General features: G+C 41.1%; 1 protein-coding gene across 5 annotated transcripts in view; it reads right to left on the reverse strand.

Moving 5' to 3' along the window:
* Positions 1 to 23,443, reverse strand: part of shank3a (SH3 and multiple ankyrin repeat domains 3a) — a 140,602-nt gene that overhangs the window by 26,188 nt on the left and 90,971 nt on the right. For all 5 annotated transcript variants that reach the window (XM_047333243.1, XM_047333241.1, XM_047333242.1 and 2 more), the window contains one exon: positions 12,182 to 12,295. In XM_047333243.1, the coding sequence (XP_047189199.1) occupies positions 12,182 to 12,295 (114 nt within the window). The remainder of the gene's footprint in view (positions 1 to 12,181; positions 12,296 to 23,443) is intronic.

Here is a 23,443-nt window from a genome sequence, read left to right on the forward strand (position 1 = left end):
GGCCACAAAGTAATTGTTTGAAGTGAGACGTATTAAAATGCTAAAATCGCAGCCTAACGTAAAAAAAAACAGGTAGTTGTTTCAATATATTACCTGAGAATGCACACGCAGAACTGACTTATCACTAACTTCGACTGATCTACAAAGAATGTATCATAGATTGACAGGTTTTGCTTCTGTGTCTCAAGTGGCAACTCATCCATAAAAACGTGCCAATAAGCTGTTAGTCTCCTCTCACTGGTGACAGTCGCGAACACAGCCATCGTTTTTAGCACATCAAGCTTCATGTCATGCAGGAACTTTGCCGCTCTTCATGCCACTCTGTTAAACATGCAATATCTCAGATTTCTGCTTTAACATCGGCGTTTCAGCGCAGATTGCAACAACCTCACTATCCTCGCCTGAAGGACACAAGTGCCACATCACGTACACACGGTTGCATGGACGCAGACAAACGCACCATGTCTGAACCCGATGACTGAGAATCAACCTGTGCTGTTTCCCCACTGATAAGAACTGCACACAAACATGCACACACACTCACACACAAAATCAGTCATCAAGAGCCTCATTGACTTTTTAATTCTTTCCTTCCACTCATACCCTCCTTCCCCTTTTCTCTTCTCTCTCCGTCTGTAAACATTCATGTTGTGCATTTTAACCATTTTAAACCAGGTAGTAAGAAGAACAAGCAGGGGGCGTAGTAAACTCTGGGGGATGCTTACACCTTGAATACTAAAACACTATTTTAAATTAATTAGAACAATACTGGACTATCTGGTGTAACAACTTCCTTGGAGTTGCCCAGCCTGGAAGGAGATGCTTGTAGGAAAAAAACAAGGATGAGGAATGACAGAATCATCCCCTTGCTCTCTCTTTTGTGCTGTCACACAATGCACCTGTCATTTCACAGATCCGCCAGGGAGTCGTCGGACCATGCAGGTGGATACGGGGCTAACCCATTTCCACACAGCACAGAGGACAGAGCAGTGTCTTCATTTTCTTTTTCCCCCTTACATTCCCATGTCTATATCTGATGTTCCATTCTCTACCAAACTGTTCTTGAACGTGACTTTAAAAGAAAGGTGAGTGAAGGAGTTTGAAATAAAATGAGTCATTCTCGCAGAGGACGCTGAAGGAAAAGGACAATCAATCACACAAAGGAAAGAAAAAGCAGGCACTGCATTAATTCAATATTTATCAGTTCTGTACATTGAGGGAGTTCAAATAAACATGAAACAAATGAAAATGATTCAACATTAAAGCTGAAAAAGCAAACCTTTGATATGGGTGTGATGCACTAAGAATCTTTCTATCTTTCCATCAAGCCATTTTTCTGCATAGATGGACATGATAAATCACTTGTAGCGCAACGTAATAAAATTGTGTGGGGAGTGCGTCTGAACAGAGAAAAATGAGAAGGACCAAAACAGAGAAAATTTAGGTTGGGAATACAGGGAGGACAGATCAAACAGAACACTGATATGGAGCAAAGCAGCCTGGGGACAGTAGGAGATGACCACAAAAAGATATTGAAAATAACTTTTAGATTTGAAAACTCTGAATACTGCTAAATAGTTAGTGTTTTCCAGGGGTGGTCTGAAAATGTGCATTATGCTGCACATTTTCATACATACCACAGACTCATTATGCTGCCTTTGCATTTTTACACTAAACCAAACAAGATGGTGTTATGTCGGCCCAGTGTGGGACTTTAGGAAGCACACTGGCATTCCAGAATTAGAGGCATGACGTGTAACACAACAGAGTCGGCGTCTGTCCCTCTATACTGGCTCCCCCTTTAGCACTCGCCAATTCGGCTCTTCTGTGACTAAGTCTGCTGCCGGCACAAAGGCAAAACAATGATGCCCCCCCGCCCTTCCGTGTTTGTACCTTTTATAAAGAACTGTGAGGCAGAAGAAATATGGGAAATATGCAATATTCCCATATTGAACAGGTCGTGTAAAAAGGGGATTGTGTTTTTTCACCCTGGCCATTTGGAAAAGGACAACACTGTACAAACTAGTTCATTTCTAGCATAACCCGACCTTAATGCAAATGGTGTATACAGTGAATAATGTCACCAGACTTAGTGCAAAAAAGCTAATCGATTTAAAATATTACAGCAAGCGATGGAACGAGAACAATCAGCCACAGGGAGATGTTAGATGGGAGCTACAGACAACAGGCTGCACATGCACAACTCCTCAACAAGGTAAAACAGTTTCACTGTGACCTGCTGTTGATCTGGAAAACGACTTGTGCCATGCGAAGCATGAAATCAGATTGTGGCTGCAATGATTTTTTGACTGACTCCTTCATTAAAACAACGTGTATATGTTTGGCTCCACTGAAAACAGATACATCACTGGCTCTTCTGTTTACTGTTATTGCAGTAACCCTGGGTGCGGCCAAATCAAACAGGACTCAAATGTTAAGAATTGCAACTTAAAGAGAACAATAAGGGACCCGACTAAGGTTGGGGAACAATTACTGTTTTATGAAAACCAAGACATGAGGCACGGTGCACTGTCTGGTGCCCAAACAACATTACATTATTCCAAGAGGTCACGTGTCAGATAAATGTATTTGAACAAATGACCTATGCTGTAATTCTTCTGGTAAAGATAGTCTGATCTTACTACTTAGATTCAACTATTAGGGGTCCCTATTGCACCTTTCATAGGGTAGAGATCCTAAACCTAACATCCTCCTTTTAGTCTTTGATCAGAACACGGAATAAGACAATGACACTAAAGTACTGGTCTCTTACGACAACAGGCTTTTGATATAGTAGAATAGGAGATTAGATGTAATAATGGAAGGAAAAGGAAAAGAATTCAAAGCTAATAAGTGTGAGCGAGAATCGCAGATCTGCCAACTCTCATTTCATGAAGCGCAAAAGACACTTCAGAAATGGGATTTATGTTATTATCACGACATATTTATGTTAAAATCGACACGTCAGTAAGAACCCTTAATGAGAAAAAAATTCAGAATAAAAAACAAAACAGCTTGTGGAGCAGTGTGGGGCTGAGATGAAGAGGAGCCAAATGATACCAAGAACAAAGGGAAAAGTTGACACATGGTTGAGAAGCCCTTTGGTAATCTCTTTCCTGTAAAATGTTCATTTGACAAGCAGTCAAATACTCGCCACAATCCTAATGCGTTATATTTTCGTGTTGTATTTTTTGCGTTGAATCACACTATCAGTCACAGCCACTTGCGTTTGTATTATTGCACACCCCCCTCTAAAAATAGAAACGCAGACAGTCACCACGCTTCTGTCTTTACTACAGTTTTGCTTATGCTGAGTCATATTGCACGTTTCTCACATTTACATTTAGTTTTCTCCCACAAGTTACCATGTTACATGCAGCATGACTATAAGTGAGCTGTCTACTCCGTGTGCTGACGGACGAAGAGTGCAGAGGACTGTGGGCAGAGAGCAACTCACCCCAGTACAGCTCGTGAAACGTGGAGAATCGTTGCTCTGCCTTCACGACCGTTACCACGCCGTCTATCCTGCTACACAGCACGGGCAGATCTGACACCATGACGGGACAACAGTCCATTTTTTCAACTCTGTCATTACAACCCCAGGTGGTTGTCCCTCCACCATGCCACGGGTCCGTCTCCCAGAGCTGGGTCTGGTCTCCCTCTCGAGCCAACTAAACGCAAAATGTCCATTCTGTGCAGTTTCCCAGACTCCTAGTTTTCTTTGTCATGAGGGTAAAATAAGAACTTATGGACGAGTACTACTGAAATCTGTCCCATTCTGTTTCAGCCTCCAGCGTTTGTTTCACATCTCTGCGTCCCTGCTGCCTTTCCCTGTCCTCCTCTCCCTCAGAATCGGTTGGTTTGTTGAAGAGCCTTCAGAGAGCTCGTTGTTAGAATGTAGGTGTCAGAGGCAGAGACCAACGCCTATAAATACCTCGGCTCTGTCAAAGTGGAAGCAGCTTTGAATAATTCAGTCAAATTCAGACAACAACAAGCAACTACTCTACAAGCTCTTCAAATACTAGGAATGCCGTATCATGACACGCCTTTGAGGTAAGGTCAAGACAAAACACACACATTTTCTAGGAAGGAGAAGTAGGAGAGTGTTCATTACAGGAACAGATATACAATTAACACTGAACATTCTATTATCAATGTCACTAATGATCACATCCTGAGGTGCTTACTGAGTCTGTGCATTAGCAAAATGCTGATTGCTTGGCTTTAACACAAAAGAGCAACTAAGTCAGACGCTATTCATCTTTGAACTCAGCAAAGGGATTAAAAGGGACTTTTGAACTGTCCACTGCCCGACCCTGCAGGGAAGTGCGAGAGAGATGGGATATGAGTGAAATAGGCAGAAAGGGGAAAAGAGGGTTGACCTGGTGTAAAGGTCAATGATTGGTCAGAGTGATGCTTCACAGCTCTGCCGAGTACGCGGCTCTGCGTGTGTGTTGTCACATTTCTTTTGATGTGACGTCACGTAGTCGTCAAGTCAGAGCGGTCCACATGTAAACAGAATGATTCGACCAAATGTGTCCACGGAAAACTTGTAAGGACAACTACTACAGGTGAACAGTGTGTAAGAGCAGGCAGAGAGCTGTGAAATCGACGTCACTCCGAGAGAACAATGTAGCAACCTGCCCTTGTGTGTACGTGCTTGTTTGTGTGTGTGTGCATGTGACCTGCTGTCATCCAATGCGGCACCTGTCAAAAGTGATATGTCTCTGCTCCACTGTGAGGCCTGATTCAGCTTTGATTCATTGTTCAAATATCATTGCCATCTATTATGATTCGATACGACCCTGTCCTCCAGAGAGAGAGAGAGAGCGATGGCTCAACACACTTGACTGGCTTCTGATGAAAAGTACGAGATAGTGGCCATCACTCTGCTGCGGACAAACAAATACACACACACACACACACACACCTTGAGATATGTCACTGGACTGTAATACACTCAGTGTGTGTGTTTTTTTTACAGGGTTAAACAGCAGACCTCCTGAACTACTCGTCTATAACACTGACTCAGCTTAACCTTCTTAGCAAAGACATGTCTTTCAACCTGTAGTTTATTCTCTCCCCCTCTCTCTAATAAGATGCATTAGTTGGCTATGCTAATCTAACTGCTGACTCCATACACAATACAGACAATAACTGAAGTATGTGCATGTGCATAAGGATATTCGAAATTTTTTTAAAAAGCTTGTCAGTTTGCATGCATGTGCACACTGCTCTGTGGCCTCAGCATTTGCATACTCGCGCTGCATTTTACAAGTCGCCACTGGAGAGTTACTGACTAAACACACTATCTGTGTGATTTGCAGTCTGGGCCCATAAGTATAAATTTATGGCACCACGAGAGAACTTAACTGAGAGTAGTATCTTAGTGAAAGGTAAATGCTTTTCCGCTTCTGTTATTTTAATGGGTTTGCTCACTTTAACCTTTGAACACTGTGAAAGTACCGACTGAATAAATCTGAACAACAACAAATAAAATGCAGAACTGCTGCTATAATAAACGGACAAGGTGACCGTCAGAGTGCAATGGGGCTTGATGAGGAATGAGCATACACTGGAGGATCAAAGCCATATTTGGGATTTTTATGAAATGAGTATTCTGTTCATTTTCAGTTTACTCAGGATGTTTCATTTTACCACATCACAGAATCGGTCTTGAGCTTTCTGGTATTCATGATCCTGGAATAGACAGTGCCGAATCAGAGAAATCAGTATATAGATCAAGTAAAGTACAGGCTCCTTTTGAAATGATGCTCTGGGAAAAAAAAAAATTCAAAAATAGATAATGTTGAAAAATGTGAATTATGATAATGTTAAACCTGCACATTCAAAACCACACCATTGAATGCAATAAAATTTGTTCTCATTTCAGAGCTCCTGTTGAGGTGCCACTCAAGGAATATATAGAATAGATGGGGATAAATAACAATGATTTCCGGTCTCTCCACCAAAACAAGCAAATGGAAAAGATAAGAAAAGAAACATGTCAGTGTGAATGGCCTTGTTAAAAAATACTTTATACTTTATATAATATTTTCATTGTGTTAGAGTGATACGCAAATATGTGAGGGTGAGGACTGGGCCTGTCTTTGAAAGGCTGATGAAATGGCAAACTGGAAAAAAACAACAACAACAACAACAGACAATTGAAAGGAGAGCTACAATAACAAGAGAGGAGACAAAGAAAAGTAAAATGATGGTGGGAAGAAAAAGAATGTTGGAAGAGAGAAAAAAGTTGACAGGTTGCTGTCAGTCACTCTTTCAGCAGTCTTACGTGTACAGTGGCTTAAATGTTCTCTCATATGCGGGCATGGTATGGCCTACAGGCATGTAGTCATGCTGATCAGCAGTTGATGTCTTTGAGCACTAACTATCCATTTTCAGGGCTGAGTGATGCATTTAAACATCTGACTTCTTAAGTAACCTACTCTTCACCACTACAGTATGTGAAAAATGCAGGCACCTACAATAACAGAAATTAAATAATTAAATGCTATCAACAATACAGGCATTATTTGACTGTTAATCCAGACTCCACGTGTGGCTTCCTGCACATGTGGAGTCTGCGAACTAATTCTGGTCTTAAATCTGTTCCTTTGTCCTGATACTCCGAGGAAACTCTTCTCCCAGAGTGACATGACACGATGATTATTGAGTTCATACATCTGTATTTCATCAACCTTTTCAATTCATGTCTCAGTCATAACGTATGTTGTTGCATGTGCATACTAGGGGCTTTGCTTTTACCCAGCCTGAAACAGAATCGCTTTCTAATTAGGAAGCAGCTTTGAATGTAGATATTACAATATAGTCATTTGTGATTTAATGTAATGCCACTTTTGTTATACTTACTCTGCCCATGTCAAGAACATCTCTGACTGATGTGGACGTTTTAAGAACATGTTTTGATAAATTATACAAAATACAGCCCTCAGTATCTGTCTTTTAAAATGACTATGTCTGCAAAGATTACAGTGCAATTCATTGTTAAAGTGCCAAAAATACATCTACCATCAAAACAGGATCAGGTGATGAATGAAACCCATCAGTGTAGCAGTAAAACTACTGACCTGGCACCTCGGACGTGAGTGGGGAAGAACCAAACTACAAAACGCCCACACAGAAGCTATGCTCATTAGCTTCACACTTTTGTCCAGACGACTTCCTGTATGATCCCTCGCCAATCCATTGCACCATCTCTCTATCCCTCCTTACCCCTCTCCTCCACCTTCACCCTCCAACTCTGCCCATGTCAGTCTCAGCTGCCGCAGCAACACTGGTGTTTAAGCATTCCAGAGGAGTGCAGACACACTCCAAAACTTCTTAATGGGCAGGCTAAAAATAGCTCGGGCTGGATCTGACTGGGCTGATTCATGCGGCTGTGAGTCATTCAACTGTGCGTTAGGAGAGCGAGTGAAGGAGCACAAAGAGGGAAGAAATAAAAAAGTTTGCACGCTTGTTAAGATATCAAACCATCGAAAAATTAAGCATTGCTTATCCCATCAGCGAGAAAAATTATGCATTACTATGCTCCGTGTGCGTGTGTGTGCGCGCAAGCCTGTGTGTGTGTGTGTGTGTGTGTGTAGAGGTCCTATAAGGACATCTGAGGCTGCAGGGCAACTCAAAGACAAAAAGTAAGGCAGAGATAAAGGAAACTAGGGCTGGTAAAAATGCATCATTTCAAATCAAATTTGGCAGAATGTGAGGTTGCAGCATGCCCGTTTCTTTCGGGGGGGGGGGGGGGTACGGGGGGTTTCGGCTGGAGGGCTGTATGATCCCAGCAGATTGTACATTAACAGACCTACTGCTGAAAATGCCTGGCCCCTGGACATTTGGTAGTATCAGAGCAGGAAAGAGCAGTTCATACTCACATCATTATCCCCTCCATTACCACGGGTAAACATCCACCATTAACCCCCACATACAGGGCTGCAGCATGTGTGCTGTGTGTTTGTGAGAGAGGGAGTCAAGACATCCAGAAACTTGCCATAGAATTAACAACTTTTCATCTTTTTAGAAATTCTGCTGGACTTCGAGGAGCACAGTTGTTACAGTAGACTAATTTATAATAACTGCACACCTCCCAGACAAGTACATATCAGCCATCTGCCCACAGCATCACTCATTGTGCTCTTAATGAATTCAATCAATAGCCTTTGCTTTTTGCCCTCATTCTCTCCATCAGTCGCTCACGCCCTCTTCTTTCCTAGTTCTTCTCCCTTCTATACTTTGCATTTATCTTTCCCCCCTCTCGCTGTCCCCCGAGCACCAGTTGAAATGAACTGTTGGCTGCAGGTAGCTCTGGTCGTGTTGAGAGAGAGCGAGAGAGGCGCAGTGTAGTGACAGATAACAGCCGAGAGAGTCGGTGATGGTTTAAACTTTGTCTCTCTATTGTTACCTTATCCTATCCCCTCCTGCTCTCCCACACTGAAAGTGCTTTTTCCATCATCTAATTTTTTTGTCTTTTCCCTCCTCCATCATTGCTCTCTCAAAACTGGCAGGGAGGAGAGAAAAGAGACGAAGGCAGACTGAAGAGAAATAGCCCTTTCAGAATTATGACTTATGGGTGATGTACAGTGGTAGAGGGAGAGAGAGAGCAAGCAGTAGTATTTGGGTTACTTAATTGTTGACAGGGCTGTCTTTCCTGCTTCACTAGGCCGAGACATATTGCCCTAACTGTCAGTGACGCCTCAGTGATTGCCTTTAGATAAACAACTGTGTGTTTCAGTGTGTCTCAGTGTGTCTGTTACCGCGTCATCCTGTGTTATTTTGCTGCTGTATCACTGTTGATGAATCTATGGATGAGCATGAGATTAGCTTTAAAATGCCTCAGTAGATTCAGAAATGAATACGTTATCAAATCATACATCCAACGTCTTGAGCGGTAGAATATATTTTAGAATTTTTTATCATTACTCGCAATTCTGATCCAATCACCGTGATTTAAAAGTGACAGATTCTTACCATTTCGAAACATTTGAAATGCTGTCAGCATGTTATGCATGAAGTCTTCAATTGGTCTCACCGATGTAAGGTTTTAGTGAGTTTATCTTCTGTATATGTGATGCATGTCTGAATGAAATGCCGTTGGAGTGGAGTGGATTTAAGTGTCATTGTGTTTTGATTGGATCAGTAAAAGTGGGTGTGGTTTAGTAAAAGTACAACAACATCAAGCTTTTCACCATTCTTTGTGATTGTTAAGTTTTTTGCCAAATGGCCCTTTCTGCACACAGAGCTCTTCCAATGAAATCTTTCTGCACACAACCCAAGAGCTAACTATCAAGTGTTTTATATAAAGGGGTTAGTGAGCCATCTCAAATTACATCTGATTGAATTACCTATACTATGTTAATTTCCCCGTAGTTCAATGTTTTCCATGAAGGCGGAAAAAAAAATAAAATAAGAATTTTGATTAAAAAAGATTGAACTAATTTAAAACTATCACAGGGACTCATTGTGTATTCAAAAGTGCCTACTGTTTTATGCGGTGGTGAAATATCAGCCTTTTTATTCACAGGAAGAATAAATGTATGCTTTTGATTACTACATCCTAGTTTTAATATTAAAGTGGAACAACAGTACACTGTGTCAGAGAGGCAGGACAGAGGAAACACAGGACGCGTTTTACGCCTGAGAAATAGACATGAGGTCCTGAGTTTTTAAGGATTTATGAGTGAGTGGGGCCAATATCAGGCCCATCTGACTCCACTTGCTCCTTTTTCTCTCCTCCTCTCTGAAAGACACGCTCTGCCATCTCCACTTTGCTGTCCTTTAGAGTGTGCTCCACCATCCGTCTCCCTCACTGGCCCCTTTTTTCTTCCCCACCTTCACCTATCTTTTTCCCACAATGCATTTAAATGGGGTATTTAGAGATTCCAGCCTCTCTCATTTCTTCACACCTACTCTGTGGTAACCTCAATCCCTCAACAACCCGTTGAAAAGGGAAAATGCCCCAATTGCTCCAGAAATAGGTCTCAGGAGATGCATGAAAAACACGGAAGGAACAGGGAGATATTTATGAAAAACGTATCATTGTCCCAGTTCCAATATATTATATGTGCTTGCTGTAACAATTTCCATCTCACGAAACTTTTTCACACAATGACCAGATGTTTTTCATGATGGTTGTTTTTGATGTTGCACTGAATTTAAATCCGGTGTCATTGTTCAGCACATATTGTTTTCTCAAATTTGTCATAGTATCATGGATGGAATATTCATCATGGCCAGCATCAACATTTACAGTGTGCATAATCCACACAAAGTTCCCTAAAAATGCTGACTTTAAAGCAGATTTACATTGTTAATACCATTTTATTATAGTTTATTTACTCCTAAGACTGCAGGACCAGACCTACTTTTTCTCTCGAGGCAGTGCAGTTTTTGTTGTTGTTTATTTTCTGTATATAACTACCCCATGATAGATGACGACAGCTTTCAATTTCAACAGCAGAAAATTAATGTCATGGTTTTTTTTACCAGCCAGATGATTTTGTCTCAAGGTTTAAAAAAAATAAATCAAAATGCATCAAGAAATCTACTGCTGAAATTACATATTGATTTCTCATTTGGAAAATAATTATGTATAATAAAGTATGTTGTATTGTGGTCATTACTCTCTGTGAATGATCAGGCAAACAAAAACAAGCTCCCCTGCCCATAGAATGGAAACTCAAGAGCAGCTGTCTTCTTCTACATGAAACATCTGAAACTCAAGTAGAAGCACTTTCTCCGATTAATGATAAAATAATAACAAGCTGATGTTGAACTTGTGGCGGCAGGTTCCGGGTAAGAGGATCCACTCAAAAGTAATTTGGGTTTCGACATACAAACCTGTGTTGGGCCACAAGTTCTTTATCGCATAAGAATTTTTAAAAAACATTTTCGAAATGGTAACATGATATATGTTAACATTGCTTGAATAATGTCACTTGATGTAGGACCTGACTTCATATTTTTAGCAAAAGCTAAACTGTTGACCTTTCCAATGCACTTTACGTTTAATCAGGCGCTAATGAAGTGTCCAATCTTGGGTAAAAAAAGACCAGTTTTAATACTCTGGTCAGTCGATCACTTGTGTTACTGAGAGAGCTCAATGTTTTTCTAGGGAAGCTATTCATTTTATGTATAGGACTTTACCACTTTTTATTATTCTTGTCAAAGGCTACACCAAAATGGAGCCGGACATGCACACTTAAGGTATATCGATTGTCATGTACATAGATAATTGATCATGGGTTCCTCACATACAAATTGTGTGTTTTTACGTGAGTGTGTTTTTTTTTTTAAGAATAACATCATAAGTTTAAGTAAATGACTTGATTCATAAAACAAATTAAATTGTCTGGCCAAACGAATATAAGAAAACCTAGCTAGAATAATGTACAAATAATACGCTTTTCTGGAGGACAAGTGAATAAACTGGCAGGGCACTTTAAACCCTGTCTACACTAACTCTAAATATTCAATAGAATTAGTAGTAGCCTACCAGTCCCTGTTTCAAGTAGTAAAACACCTCAGTTCATGCTTCTCCTGCTGGAGTTTATTTAACAACGGGACTCTATCTGTGTGGTCAAGGGTGAGTTACTGTGAACAGTCAACTTGGTTCTTGTTGAAACAATTAGCAGATAACATTGCAGTGTCCCAGGGATTGCAAAAGTCATGCCATTGCCACTCAATATTTTCCTGATCATTGAAATTCCTATTAAAAAAAAGAATCTCATTAAAATCAATATTTAAATTTTGTTGGCAGCAGGTGGGGGCTACAGGAGAGCTGTTTAACTGAGCACATTGAGCTGTCAATGACACAGCTGGTTAATTAAATATACATGACATTTAAATGAATTAGAAAAATAAGAGCGTGATCAGTAAAATAAAAAGAATAAAGAAAAATGTCAAATATATCTCAATTCATTTACAGTGTACTTTCTCCTTATTTCAATGTTGTAGTTTTGTGGCATTTACAGTGAAATTACCATTAAATCATTGGTGACAAAAACATGAATGTTTAAATATTTTGACTGTTAGATTTTGTTCATTAAAAACAAATTCACTGTATTTCTATAGATATCTGACACCACAGGCAGAGCTAGAAGCAAGAGAACTTTGCTTTTCAGCACCACGGACAGAGCTACACACACCAATGCAACACACTACTTACCCAGTCGTGGATCGAACTGCCTCATCTGAACTTCTTCCACACAGTCTGCTGGGAACCATCCTGTCCGTCCTTTGACTGTGCCTTCCCAGAAACCTCCTTCACCTATACTCAGCACTGTCCGAGAGAGAGAGAGAATGGGAGCGGGTTAACTCAGTAAAATGTTGTCATGAACCAAAAGGTTGTGGATCCCGTGGAGCCTTGGAAAAAAGACAAAAAAGAACAAAAGGCACATTGAGGTTTTCATGTTCTAGGTCTACAAACTATAGTGGAACATGCGTAGGGAGAGGGAAGGTGAATGAGTGAGAAAGATTACATTTTTCAATTACACAAACTGATATAAGGCAGGATAAACTGTATTGTGCAAATTATGTTTTATTCTTTCATCCAATTATTTGCAAAGTAAAGAGGAAGAAGGACTGAGATACAAGTGAATGTACTATTGGGAGAAAGAGTGAAATCATGACACAGAGGAACTATCAAGTTATCGCCATGTGATTTTTTGCCTCCACCAATTTTTTCAATAGTTGATATTGATCTTCCCTGCAAGACTGAGCAGGCATGCTCATATCTACAACACTTATCCTTTATCCCAGCATGCTAACACACACACACACACACACACACACACACACACACACACACACACACACACACACACACCGCGCACGCTCGCACACACGCACGCACACACGCACGCACACACCTTAGAGATCACCAGCTGGAACTGAGGCCTTGCATGAACAAGCCCCTCTTCTAAACCGGTTGCTAGGATACGGCAGTACGGTGTTGCAGCCGGCAGACATCCTGCTAAATGATATAGTCTACTTCCTCTAAACTATATTCTACTCTGGAATGGGGGAAATGTCACAGTGATATAACCCGGAGCACTGCGAAAAGCATCCAACTCGACTTTGTCTTAAGTGACAGAAGAGTAAAAATTCAAATAGCATCCATTCATATGATTCCTTCCTGTATTTTGTAACAAATGATTTTCTCGAGGACTTACTGCACTTTGCCACACGTTTCACTTTATTTACATTTGACCTGAAACTCAAATCCATCCCCATCCTGTTCAGACACTAGATTAGAAATACACTTGTCTCCTCTGCAGAGATATTATATTATTAAATCCCTAAATGTTGAAACTAAATAGAACATTTACTGGTTTTCAAGATTAAGAATTAAAAATAAATTAACCTTTCAGTGGCTGTCCCAGGTAAATCAGTTATTCCTACAATTTGTTACCCCACATCGCTGCTATAGCAAGACAACTGACTGACATTGCTAAGGAGGTTGGCTCAATATTGGTAAAATTGTGATATCGCAAATCCAGCTGAAAACTGGAAAGCTCACCTCTGCCCGGCTAAGCATATAGTACACTAGCTTAGAGAGAAGTGGTGTTGGAGGGGCGGACGACTGTTCATCGACTTGCCTCTGTAGAAAAACATGACACTCAGCACACAGAGGATACGTGAACTGATCCCTCTCTGATCTCAGCTTAACACAACTTTACCCTGACTGTCTCCTGAGAACACACTCCCTAAATCTCTGTTTTCCCTCTTCATTTTCTCTCTCTCACCTTCTCTTTGCTATGCACACCTTTTCCTCCTCTGTGTTTCTGAACCATTTTTCCGGTATCTAATAATTTGGATACCGGAAGTTCATCATGTAGGCTGTTGCTATTGCACATACATGAAGTTCACACAAATATCCTCTTTAGTTAACATTAAATACACTGCAGGCAGAGCTCAAATGAAACTAATTAATTACACACACACACTTCTGGATTTGCTGGACGTATGGCACACACACACACACACACACACACACACACACACACACACACACACACACATTTTGAAACATGTTTAATAATCCTCACAATGCCCTCAGCATTGAGAGCACAGTCTGCATGAGAGAGAAACAATTAACACTGTAGACAAAATCTCACTGCGACTTCAACACTCTCAAGAAGTCCTCAATCAAAAGAGCTGAAGTTATTATTTTGGCTAAATCAGCAAGTTATATCATACATTTGCGGTAAATACATTTTTGCAGGTCAAATGCTACGATTCAGCCACATGCATGTATATACCATTATAGTCCACACAGCAAAAAGGCATGCGTGTACCGTATATCCACAGAGTCCCCTGCTGCATGAGTAGCCTATACTTACACTGCTACGCTGTTTTGGTGCTTGCCAGCACTGAGTTGGCATGACAACTGTCGCTGTGATGAATCAGATGTGGCCTCGCAGCAGCCAAGTGGCAGGAAGGAACTCAAACAGTGCATGTCTGTAGGAGGAGTTACAATACGAGTGCCATGTTGATGTTCTTTCCAACCAGACCACTTTGGGACCACTGCCATGTGGAGAGCTACAGTTGTAGATAGTAGTAGTGGGAAAAGGCCTGTCAAGTTGTTGCTGAGTTTCTGGCAACAAACAATAACAAACTACTGACAAATAAAGTGAAACTAGTATTACCACCACGGAGTTGTATGCCTCTGCCAACCATTTGATGTTGGTGCCAGATGTAATGAAATTCCCTCCAGGCATTCCCAAGATCGCCCATTTATATTTTTATGGCCAATAAATCTAATCAGTTCATCCAAGTCCAAGTGAAATTTTTGCCAAATTTTAAGAAATTCCTGATGTAACGTGTTCACAAGGCCAAAAGTATTGTGAAGTCCGAATGACCTTGATGTTTGCCCTTTAACCATCAAATCCAAGGCTACATCCATACTAGTATGTATACTAGCTCAAAATCAGTATTAATTCCTGTCCATGCTAACACACTTGAAAATATATACAATGTGAATATTTGAGCCAAATTTGAAGACATTTCCTAAAGGTGTTACTGAGATTTCAAGTCCACAAGAAGGGGATGGGAAGACAACCCAACAATAATAATGCCTCCGTCCACCACTGTCACTGTCAGAAAGATGTAAAAGGACAACATTTCTCATTTGTATTATTGATTCAAATGTTCTCCCTATTGGAGCATTTCCACACAGTCTGGTATCATTGTGAGACAACAGACATTTGGGATTTCTCAGTGGCAAACTCAAAATCAAAGCCAAAAACAACCAGAGTCTGCAAAAACACTGTAAGGCAGTGACATCTGAGCTTTACAGAAATTTGAGAAAGCACAGGCTCTGGTTTATACTGTATCTCTCACTTGGTAGCAGGTTGATAAGCCTCATGGCAACTGTCAAGAAAAGTACATGCTTGCACTCTCCGAGAGAAATGGAAAACATATTTCCTGTTGAAGACAAGCCAGTGCACCTAGTTTGCTGGAATGCAGTTGCAGTGATGAAAAAAAGCCAATCGTGAACATCATTTCAGCTTGAAACATGATAAACTGGTGGAATTGCAGGGACCAATGTGCTCGGATAATTGTAACGCTCTTCAGCGGAGTTTGGTGTCCGAGAGGCTTCTTTCAAGAGACCACATTCTGACTGAGACAATGTTGGGCAGCAAAGTTTTGTGGTGAGAGAGCTAATACCTAAGAAGCTGAATTTTCATTCAGAAGGATAACTAGTGGAGGAATTCCTTGTTTCCGTTGCAGAGTTGCTAGCACCTGACAAAGTACCCTCGCAGAACGGATTAGTGATACGGCACAATATACTGAAAAAATGCTGGAAGACATGTCCAACTTTTCTCACTGGCGTACAACGAAACATCCAAAGTGGTGCCAGATTATGACAGAGTTTGATACAAGGGAGGGTTTGCTGTCTTTGCAAGCAATGCATGGCACAAGCAAAGGTGAGAATTTGTTTGAGCAAGTTGTTTTGGCTAAAACCAGCTGTGAGTAACATCACCACTACCATCTGACATCAGATACCTCATCAAAGAGAAGCAGTTCAATCATTGAGTGTGGCCCTTAAAGTATCTTATAAAAACTGCACAGGCCCTTAATAGGGAGAACAAAAAACCTTCGCCACCTCTGGTCCAGGTGGACACTAGAAGTGATATTATGATGAAGGTGTCTTATACTCAAAGAAATATAATTTTGATTCGGAGGGATGTAAGTACCTTGTGTTCACAACGGATGGATATTTGATGAGTCCTGAGAGATAGGAGGGTAGCTCAAGAAGTGGTTACGGAGGTCAAAATGAAGAATGCAGTCATTTCTTTAATGGATGTCTCCTGTACGAATAATTATATTGAACAGATGTATCTCAGTCAGGTAAATAAATATACTAGGCTAACTGTAGACAGTAGTCAGTTCCATGGATATAATGGAGACTAAAGATTGTTTTTTCTGAGGAGTTGCTTCAGTGCTAAATCATTTTTATTTTTTCCACTGTTTTACTCTCTATGGTCTATTGGGGCTCAAATACACAGCAGTTCACCACATAAGGCAATCAACACCTCGGCTGGACACCAGCTTTTCTTCTGCTGCGCAATCAGGCTTATGTGGACTGTGTCACTAAGCAGCGACCTACCACGCTGATTCCTAATCACCTCCACAGGTAAACCAGTGGGACAAAAGAGCAGAGGTTGACATGTATTCATTCGCACACAGTCACATGTGTACACATACACCCACGCACTTAAGTGTACACAGTTTTCACCATCCTCAGCAGGCAGGCAGAATTCAGCATATACTCAGTATATGCTGCTTTTGCTGTGTCACTCGATAGGTGCACATTCCCACCAAGTTTAGTGAAAAATTCGTCCCTGTGTCTTTGTGTAATTTTGTCTACACACACACACACACACACACACACACACACACACACACACACACACACACACACACACACACACACACACACACACACACACACACACACACACACACACACACACACACACACACACAGGGGTGAAAACAAGACCCTGCTCCTGGCTATGCCAGCGTGCAGGGCAATTAAACACACACTGCTCAAGTGTACTGCAGAGTAAGACCTTGTATCTTCCATAATTCTGTCCAACACACTGAATGGTAAGACCTCATAGAAATTCACAGCATGAGTGCACATCCTCTCAATGAGCCATTAATGGAAAAGTCCCAGCCTATATAGAACTACAACAATACAAAGAAAGCATGGGAATGTGACAAGAAAGGAGAGAAGCATAATAGAGACAGAAAAAAAAATGAACAAAGGCAACGAGTGCGACACACACGAGACGAGAACCAGACAGACACAAGAGCAAGGTTTTTAGAAGTGGTGTGGTGTTCATGACTGTCCAAGAAGCCTGCTGTTTGGTGAAAAGTTTGGTACAGTATTGTTCTCTTGCCCTCCCGCTGTCTCTGTGTGTGTGTGTGTGTGTGTGTGTGTTTTGCCCTTGGTTAAGTCAATCACGACTCCTGGTTTAAAAATAGCATCAGTGAGGATGCAGAGCTATTTATACTCTTCACACACCCTGCCTGCAAGCTTCAATGCATCTCTGCTTGGGTGTGTGTGTGTGTGTGCGTGTGTGTGACGACTAACTGGGCTCATTTTAATTCTTACTTTGCTTCGCTCTGCTTCGAGCTGAGTCATTCATTTACGTTCTCCTCCTCCCACCATCTGTGTTTCTCACTCACACACGGCGAGGGCAACAGTCATGAATGAATGAGTGACAGCTCACACACACACAAATATACACTCAGTCGACAGTTACTGGATACACAAACCTAATGTAGTCAAATACAGCAGTTCTGCAATACAAACCGGAGCTCAATGAAGGTAATGATGAAGGTAATGATGTTCACCTTTTTCTGAAATTGTTATCAAGAGGAGTTGATTCAACTGTGTGCTCACTTTAGGGGCTGCATATTGTGATGCTGTTGACAGTCTTGATTATTGTTTAGCCTACCTTTGTTGAGTTGATCGACGTGGATAAAATGATAAGAAGACCTGTCAACATACGCTACAGAATATTTCCTCCAAAATGATCGTGTGGTGTCAAGGATTTATTGCAGGACTTGTATCAGACTACATTATTTGTAGCTAGGTGATCCTGTTACGACGGCAACAGAGTTTATTTGTCACAGGTAGCAGTCAGTGCGTCAAACTCCCGAATTTGCCTGCAGACACAGAAAATAAAGGATGCAGCTGTGCAGAGAGAGGCCGATGGCTTTCTGCCACTGATGCACTCACACTGATTCAAACAGAGAAGCCAAGGAGGACTTGCCCGACCAAAATACAGTCTCTTTTGCATAAAATGCCCTGGTAGGATTTCTGCACATTGGATTTGCTGTAAACACACTTTGCACCTGTGATGTTACTGTTATTCACCTCTTCCCTTTTTCTCTCCAGGTGCGGCAAAGAGTCCTTAATGCCATTTTAGAAAAATGATCCGTCACCCGTCTTTTCATTTTCTATATTTCCACTTTTTTAACTGGTCTCCAGGCGCACGTATATTTGTGCAGTTTTATATACAACTGCACATTTTCTTTAGCCATACTCAGACAGCACAGGGAAACTGTAAAACAAAGTGGAAGAGCTCGTAGATACACCTCATAGCTTGTTTTACTACTGAGAGCACACACACAAACACACACACACACACACACACACACACACACACACACACACACACACACACACACACACACACACACACACACACACACACACACACACACACACACACACACACACACACACACACACACACACACAGTTGTAAGTAGGAGCTGTGTGATTAAACTCTGCCGATTGTAAATGCTTCACCACTCTGCTGCTGCTACCTGCTGTTCACTTGATGCCCAGTGCTCTGATTCTCAGTTTCCTCTATGTCTCTTTAGTGTAAAGAGTAACAAACCCTCTCTAGTGTTGAGCTGTGAGCATATCTTTGGCTTAAAGTTAAAGGAGATACATGTAAAGAAGTCCTCTGAGTATTTAGGTTATGAACATGTAAACGGTCACAATGTAAGAAACTTCATGAAATTGATGGCGGTAGAGGTGGCCGGCAATTTCAAAAGTGATGTGGTAAAAGGATGAGTTGAGTAGAGCCAATAAATAAGTAGCAAGAGAGACAGTCACACTGCTCTGAGTCTAATATGTGCCGTGGTTTGATGTGTGTTCGTCCTCACAGGACTTCTTTTACTTATAAGAGGACGGGGGAGTGGTGCAGTCTCTGGCTCATCAGTATTCAAGAGAGTGAGACAGAGACTAAAAGAAAAACAATGAAAAACTGCTTTTTGTGAATGGCAGTCGAGTCAGAAGAGGAAGAGGAAGAGGAGGAGAGGAAGAAAGCTATCGGGAAAAAAGGGAAAAGCTAGAACGAAGACAGCATTGTAACTTATAGCGGGAGGAGGGGGCGGAGCAAAGATTGGAGGAAAACTCCAAGGCGGACTCAGAGGTATCCCTCTTCTCTTCTCTCCCTCATGGGCTTAAGGGGAGCTCCATGACATTGCTCCTCTTTCATTCTCACTTGCTTTTTTATTCCATCTCTCATTTTTTTTTATTATCTCCTTCTGAATCAACCCCTCAGGTGGAGACAAAAATAGGACATGCTACCTAATGGTTAACCTCTGTCTTGGCTCCTGTTTGTTTCTCCCTCCAGGGCAATATCACAGACAGGCCCCATGGCACAAAAATAGAAGCAAAATGTATTAAATATAATACATCAAATCATGGACATACACCATATGAAAAAAAAAATCATCAACAGCTGGTAACCTGACCAGCAAAGAACAAGAAAAACTATTGGAGTCCTTTGTCAGATAAAGGTGACAGCTAAAACTGATTAGCTGTAGACCGACCATCGATTGTTGGTTGATTATTAATAGATCAGTGATAGATAGTTTTCTGTTAAGTCATTAATCACACACATAATAATTTTATTTTCTAGTCAGGGCATCATATAAATGATGGTGTTTATGCTGTAATAAATAAACAAAAATAAGACAAAAATACCGGCTGCTGCCCGAAATTGCACTTGTGGGGAGAGTTAGATTAGTGAGTGCTCATGGAATTCGAGGACATTAGTCATGAGGATACGGAGGACAAAGTCCATTCTTGCCTTATTTTTCTTTATTTCAGCTAAGATTCTGCATGCATTTGGTCGAGGCCACGATACAAGCTTTTTCGAACTTGTTAAAAGCTCCTCTTCCTGACACCAACCACTGAGGATATGACCTTTACACGCGCATGTTCACACCCTCAACTGCAAAGTAGGTTGTCACTGTGCAGGACAAAAACGCCTGTTGCTAACAACCATCTGGAGCCATTCAGTCTGTTCAGCTCTGTCCCCACCTCGTTCCATTCAAACAGCGTGTGTCGCAATGTACATGATAGAGTGATTGTAAGTCAAAAGCATATCAGTGTTTCTGTTGAATATGTATTGGCGTCAGTCAATGGCTTCTGTTTGTGCAGCAGTCTTCCTGTTCATGTTTATTCATATGCTGATTTACTCTGCAACTGCTGTGTTCCTAATTAGCATTTTGTGTGAGGCTACAGTACAACTGAATAAATGAGATGTATGTTAGGCAAGCATGCGATTTCATTTCAATAATCTCAGTCATTTCAGATAATGCTGCCATCCTATAGCCATGTTTGGAATACAAGGAGTGAAAAAAAGACAAAGAGTGTAATCGGAGGACAGGTGGTACGTTCAGCAGGGATCGGGTAGGTGTGTGTGTGGGCGTGACTTTACACCCTGCTGCTACTCTGATTGGACAGCTAGAAGGTTAGCTGTGACATTAACGTCCTTGCCTTAGGCTTGTGACTCTGTCCAGTATCAATAATAGCCACATGCACCGGAACACACACACAGACACACACGTTTCTAAGCCAAGTGGCATACAGTGATGGATATAGATAAGAGAGCCGAAGAAACCACCATCTCAATCCACAGTTCAATTGATTGATAAAAACTGGACCTTTTCATGACAACTGTAGGAGCAAATCTCTTGATATTCGAGGCCTTTGCTGTCTTCTCATGATTATGTGCTGCCCGTCTACACTGTGCTGCAAGTCTCTTTCCTGCATCTTGCTGAACTCCACCTGAGGATTCCTCTGCATTTCTTCCTGAATAAAGAAGTATCAGAATTTTTACATATTTATAAAGTGTGAATATGTAAATTGAATAAATATGTCTGTGAAAACTTTCCTTGCACAATAAGTTATTAAAAGGATCTCCACCCTAGATTTTAACTCCTCATTGTCACACTTGTTTAACCAATCACAATCGCAAACCAAGGATTCAGTGACGGTACCCCTACAGCATATTGTCAGGGGGAACTTGTGTTGGTGAAACATTTGCACGTAGGGAATCAAGCACTGTCACCAAGATATGTCGGCAAAGAATAAGAAAAAAAACCAAGTCAAATATATGTCAACTGTGTAATTGCGCAATCCAAATATTCATCAAAACTTGCCACTTTCAGCATTGAAGTTGCTAGCTCCTTGTTTCTGAAAGCGAAAGGGATTTTAACAGACCATCAGCAGACGGAGAGGAGAATGCCGCATGAAATTGTTGCCCGATGACAGGCTTGTATCCACAGTCTACATCTGGTGAGTCAGACAGTTAGACAGACAGACGGAACATGACAGTTTCTAAGCCTTTTGATGGTTGGAAATAAAAAGTTTTGGCATTAATTCCAAGTGAATGGACAGAGAGAGGAACAGCCCTGCGAGTTACAAACAGCTGTTTCTACATGCCTCCCTGCTCCCACAGAGAGTGAGAGTCTTGCTCAGCACACAGGGTGGCCCCCACAATCACACTGGCTTTTGGAGAAGATCACATACATCAGGCAGCACTTTGAAGCCGTCAGGGCCAGACGAAAAGTCCTCACAACAATGGTTTCACACCCACATTTGTCCACACAACCGTAGAAAGGTACACGCACGCACACACGGAACATTATGAATGACCAAAGAGTGAAATCTGCCAATAACCAACTAGCCTCAGGTCCATACTGTGATAACATTAATTTATCCTTGGTAACACACACACACACACACACACACACACACACACACACACGAAAGCCCTCACCCCAACACTCTATTCTCAAATGACCCCATTCACAGTGCATTATGCTGAATATCATTGTGCTCTCTCAGGCTTTTCTACAGTGGGTTGATGTGGTGAATGGGAACACACCATCAGCATACTGTACTTGTTTGAAGTGTGCTTTTGAAGTATAATGCATTGTCATTCACCTCTCTTCGTTTCATTTTTTTTTTTTTACATATATTTTACACCTATATGTGTAGCTAGTTGGTAGGAAGCACTCTGTAATAAATTAGAATTTCTCTGTGCAAATTACGTAAAGATGCTTTTGGGAAATAGCTCACAAATATACAAACATATTTGAAATGCTTTCCATCATCATTTGAGCCTGAAGAAAGATTCTTTTGGGAAAACATCACACAGGTTTTTAACCTCTGGAAAAGGAAAATATACAGTCTAACTGAGCATGAGGATGCACGTTCTCCGCAGACTCTGAAAATAAAAATCTTGCTTATCACAGGAATTGTGTGATTATTGGTTCCCATTTACCATCTCAAATGATAACAGCGAACCTAGTTTGGGCATCAATGTTTTTAATTACTTTCTGAAAAATTCAGAATCCGTTTCTCAGTCAACTTTACTAGTTTGAGTAGCCATCTCCACCATTTTAATGGCTTAATAGTGCCGTCATTAAAGAATATTAAAGAGGTAACGTGCTACAGTCTGCTCCACAGTGGCAATCTGGTTTCCACAGGCAAAAGAGCTCATGTTGAAAGATCAGCATTGATTCTCTTTAGTTACACGTATAGTACATCAAATGACCACAACCATTTAATAGCTATATGTGTATGTGCTGTGATACAACACTGTAACTTTAAATGCTTTAAATATACACAGCCCATGTGATGACCATTGCAAAAGTCAAGTCAAGTCAAGTAGTCTTTGGTTTACTTTAGTAGAACTTTATTTGTCCCCAAAGGGGTAATTGGTTGTGAATGAATGTCAGATGATCAAAAGTACCATATCTGAATGTTTATTTAAAAAGAATAAAAGCATATTGCTGTATGTACATGTACATGTAAATGTACGTGTGCATACTCAAAGGAAACAGAAATAGACAGAGAGAGACATTTCTTTCATATGTGCCTCGGATAGGAGGACAGCTGGCGGTTGAATACTTGTGGGATTCTGTTTATCGAACATGTGGGAGGCAATTACTTACACTATGCTGCGCAAAGACAAACATACACAGAAAGCACACAGGCAGACATGAACTTACACATTTTCTCTCTCTCTCACACACACACACACACACACACACACACACACACACACACACACACACACACACACACACACACACACAC

This window comes from Scophthalmus maximus, chromosome 7, assembly GCF_022379125.1.
Source record: "Scophthalmus maximus strain ysfricsl-2021 chromosome 7, ASM2237912v1, whole genome shotgun sequence".
NCBI classification, from domain to species: domain Eukaryota; kingdom Metazoa; phylum Chordata; class Actinopteri; order Pleuronectiformes; family Scophthalmidae; genus Scophthalmus; species Scophthalmus maximus.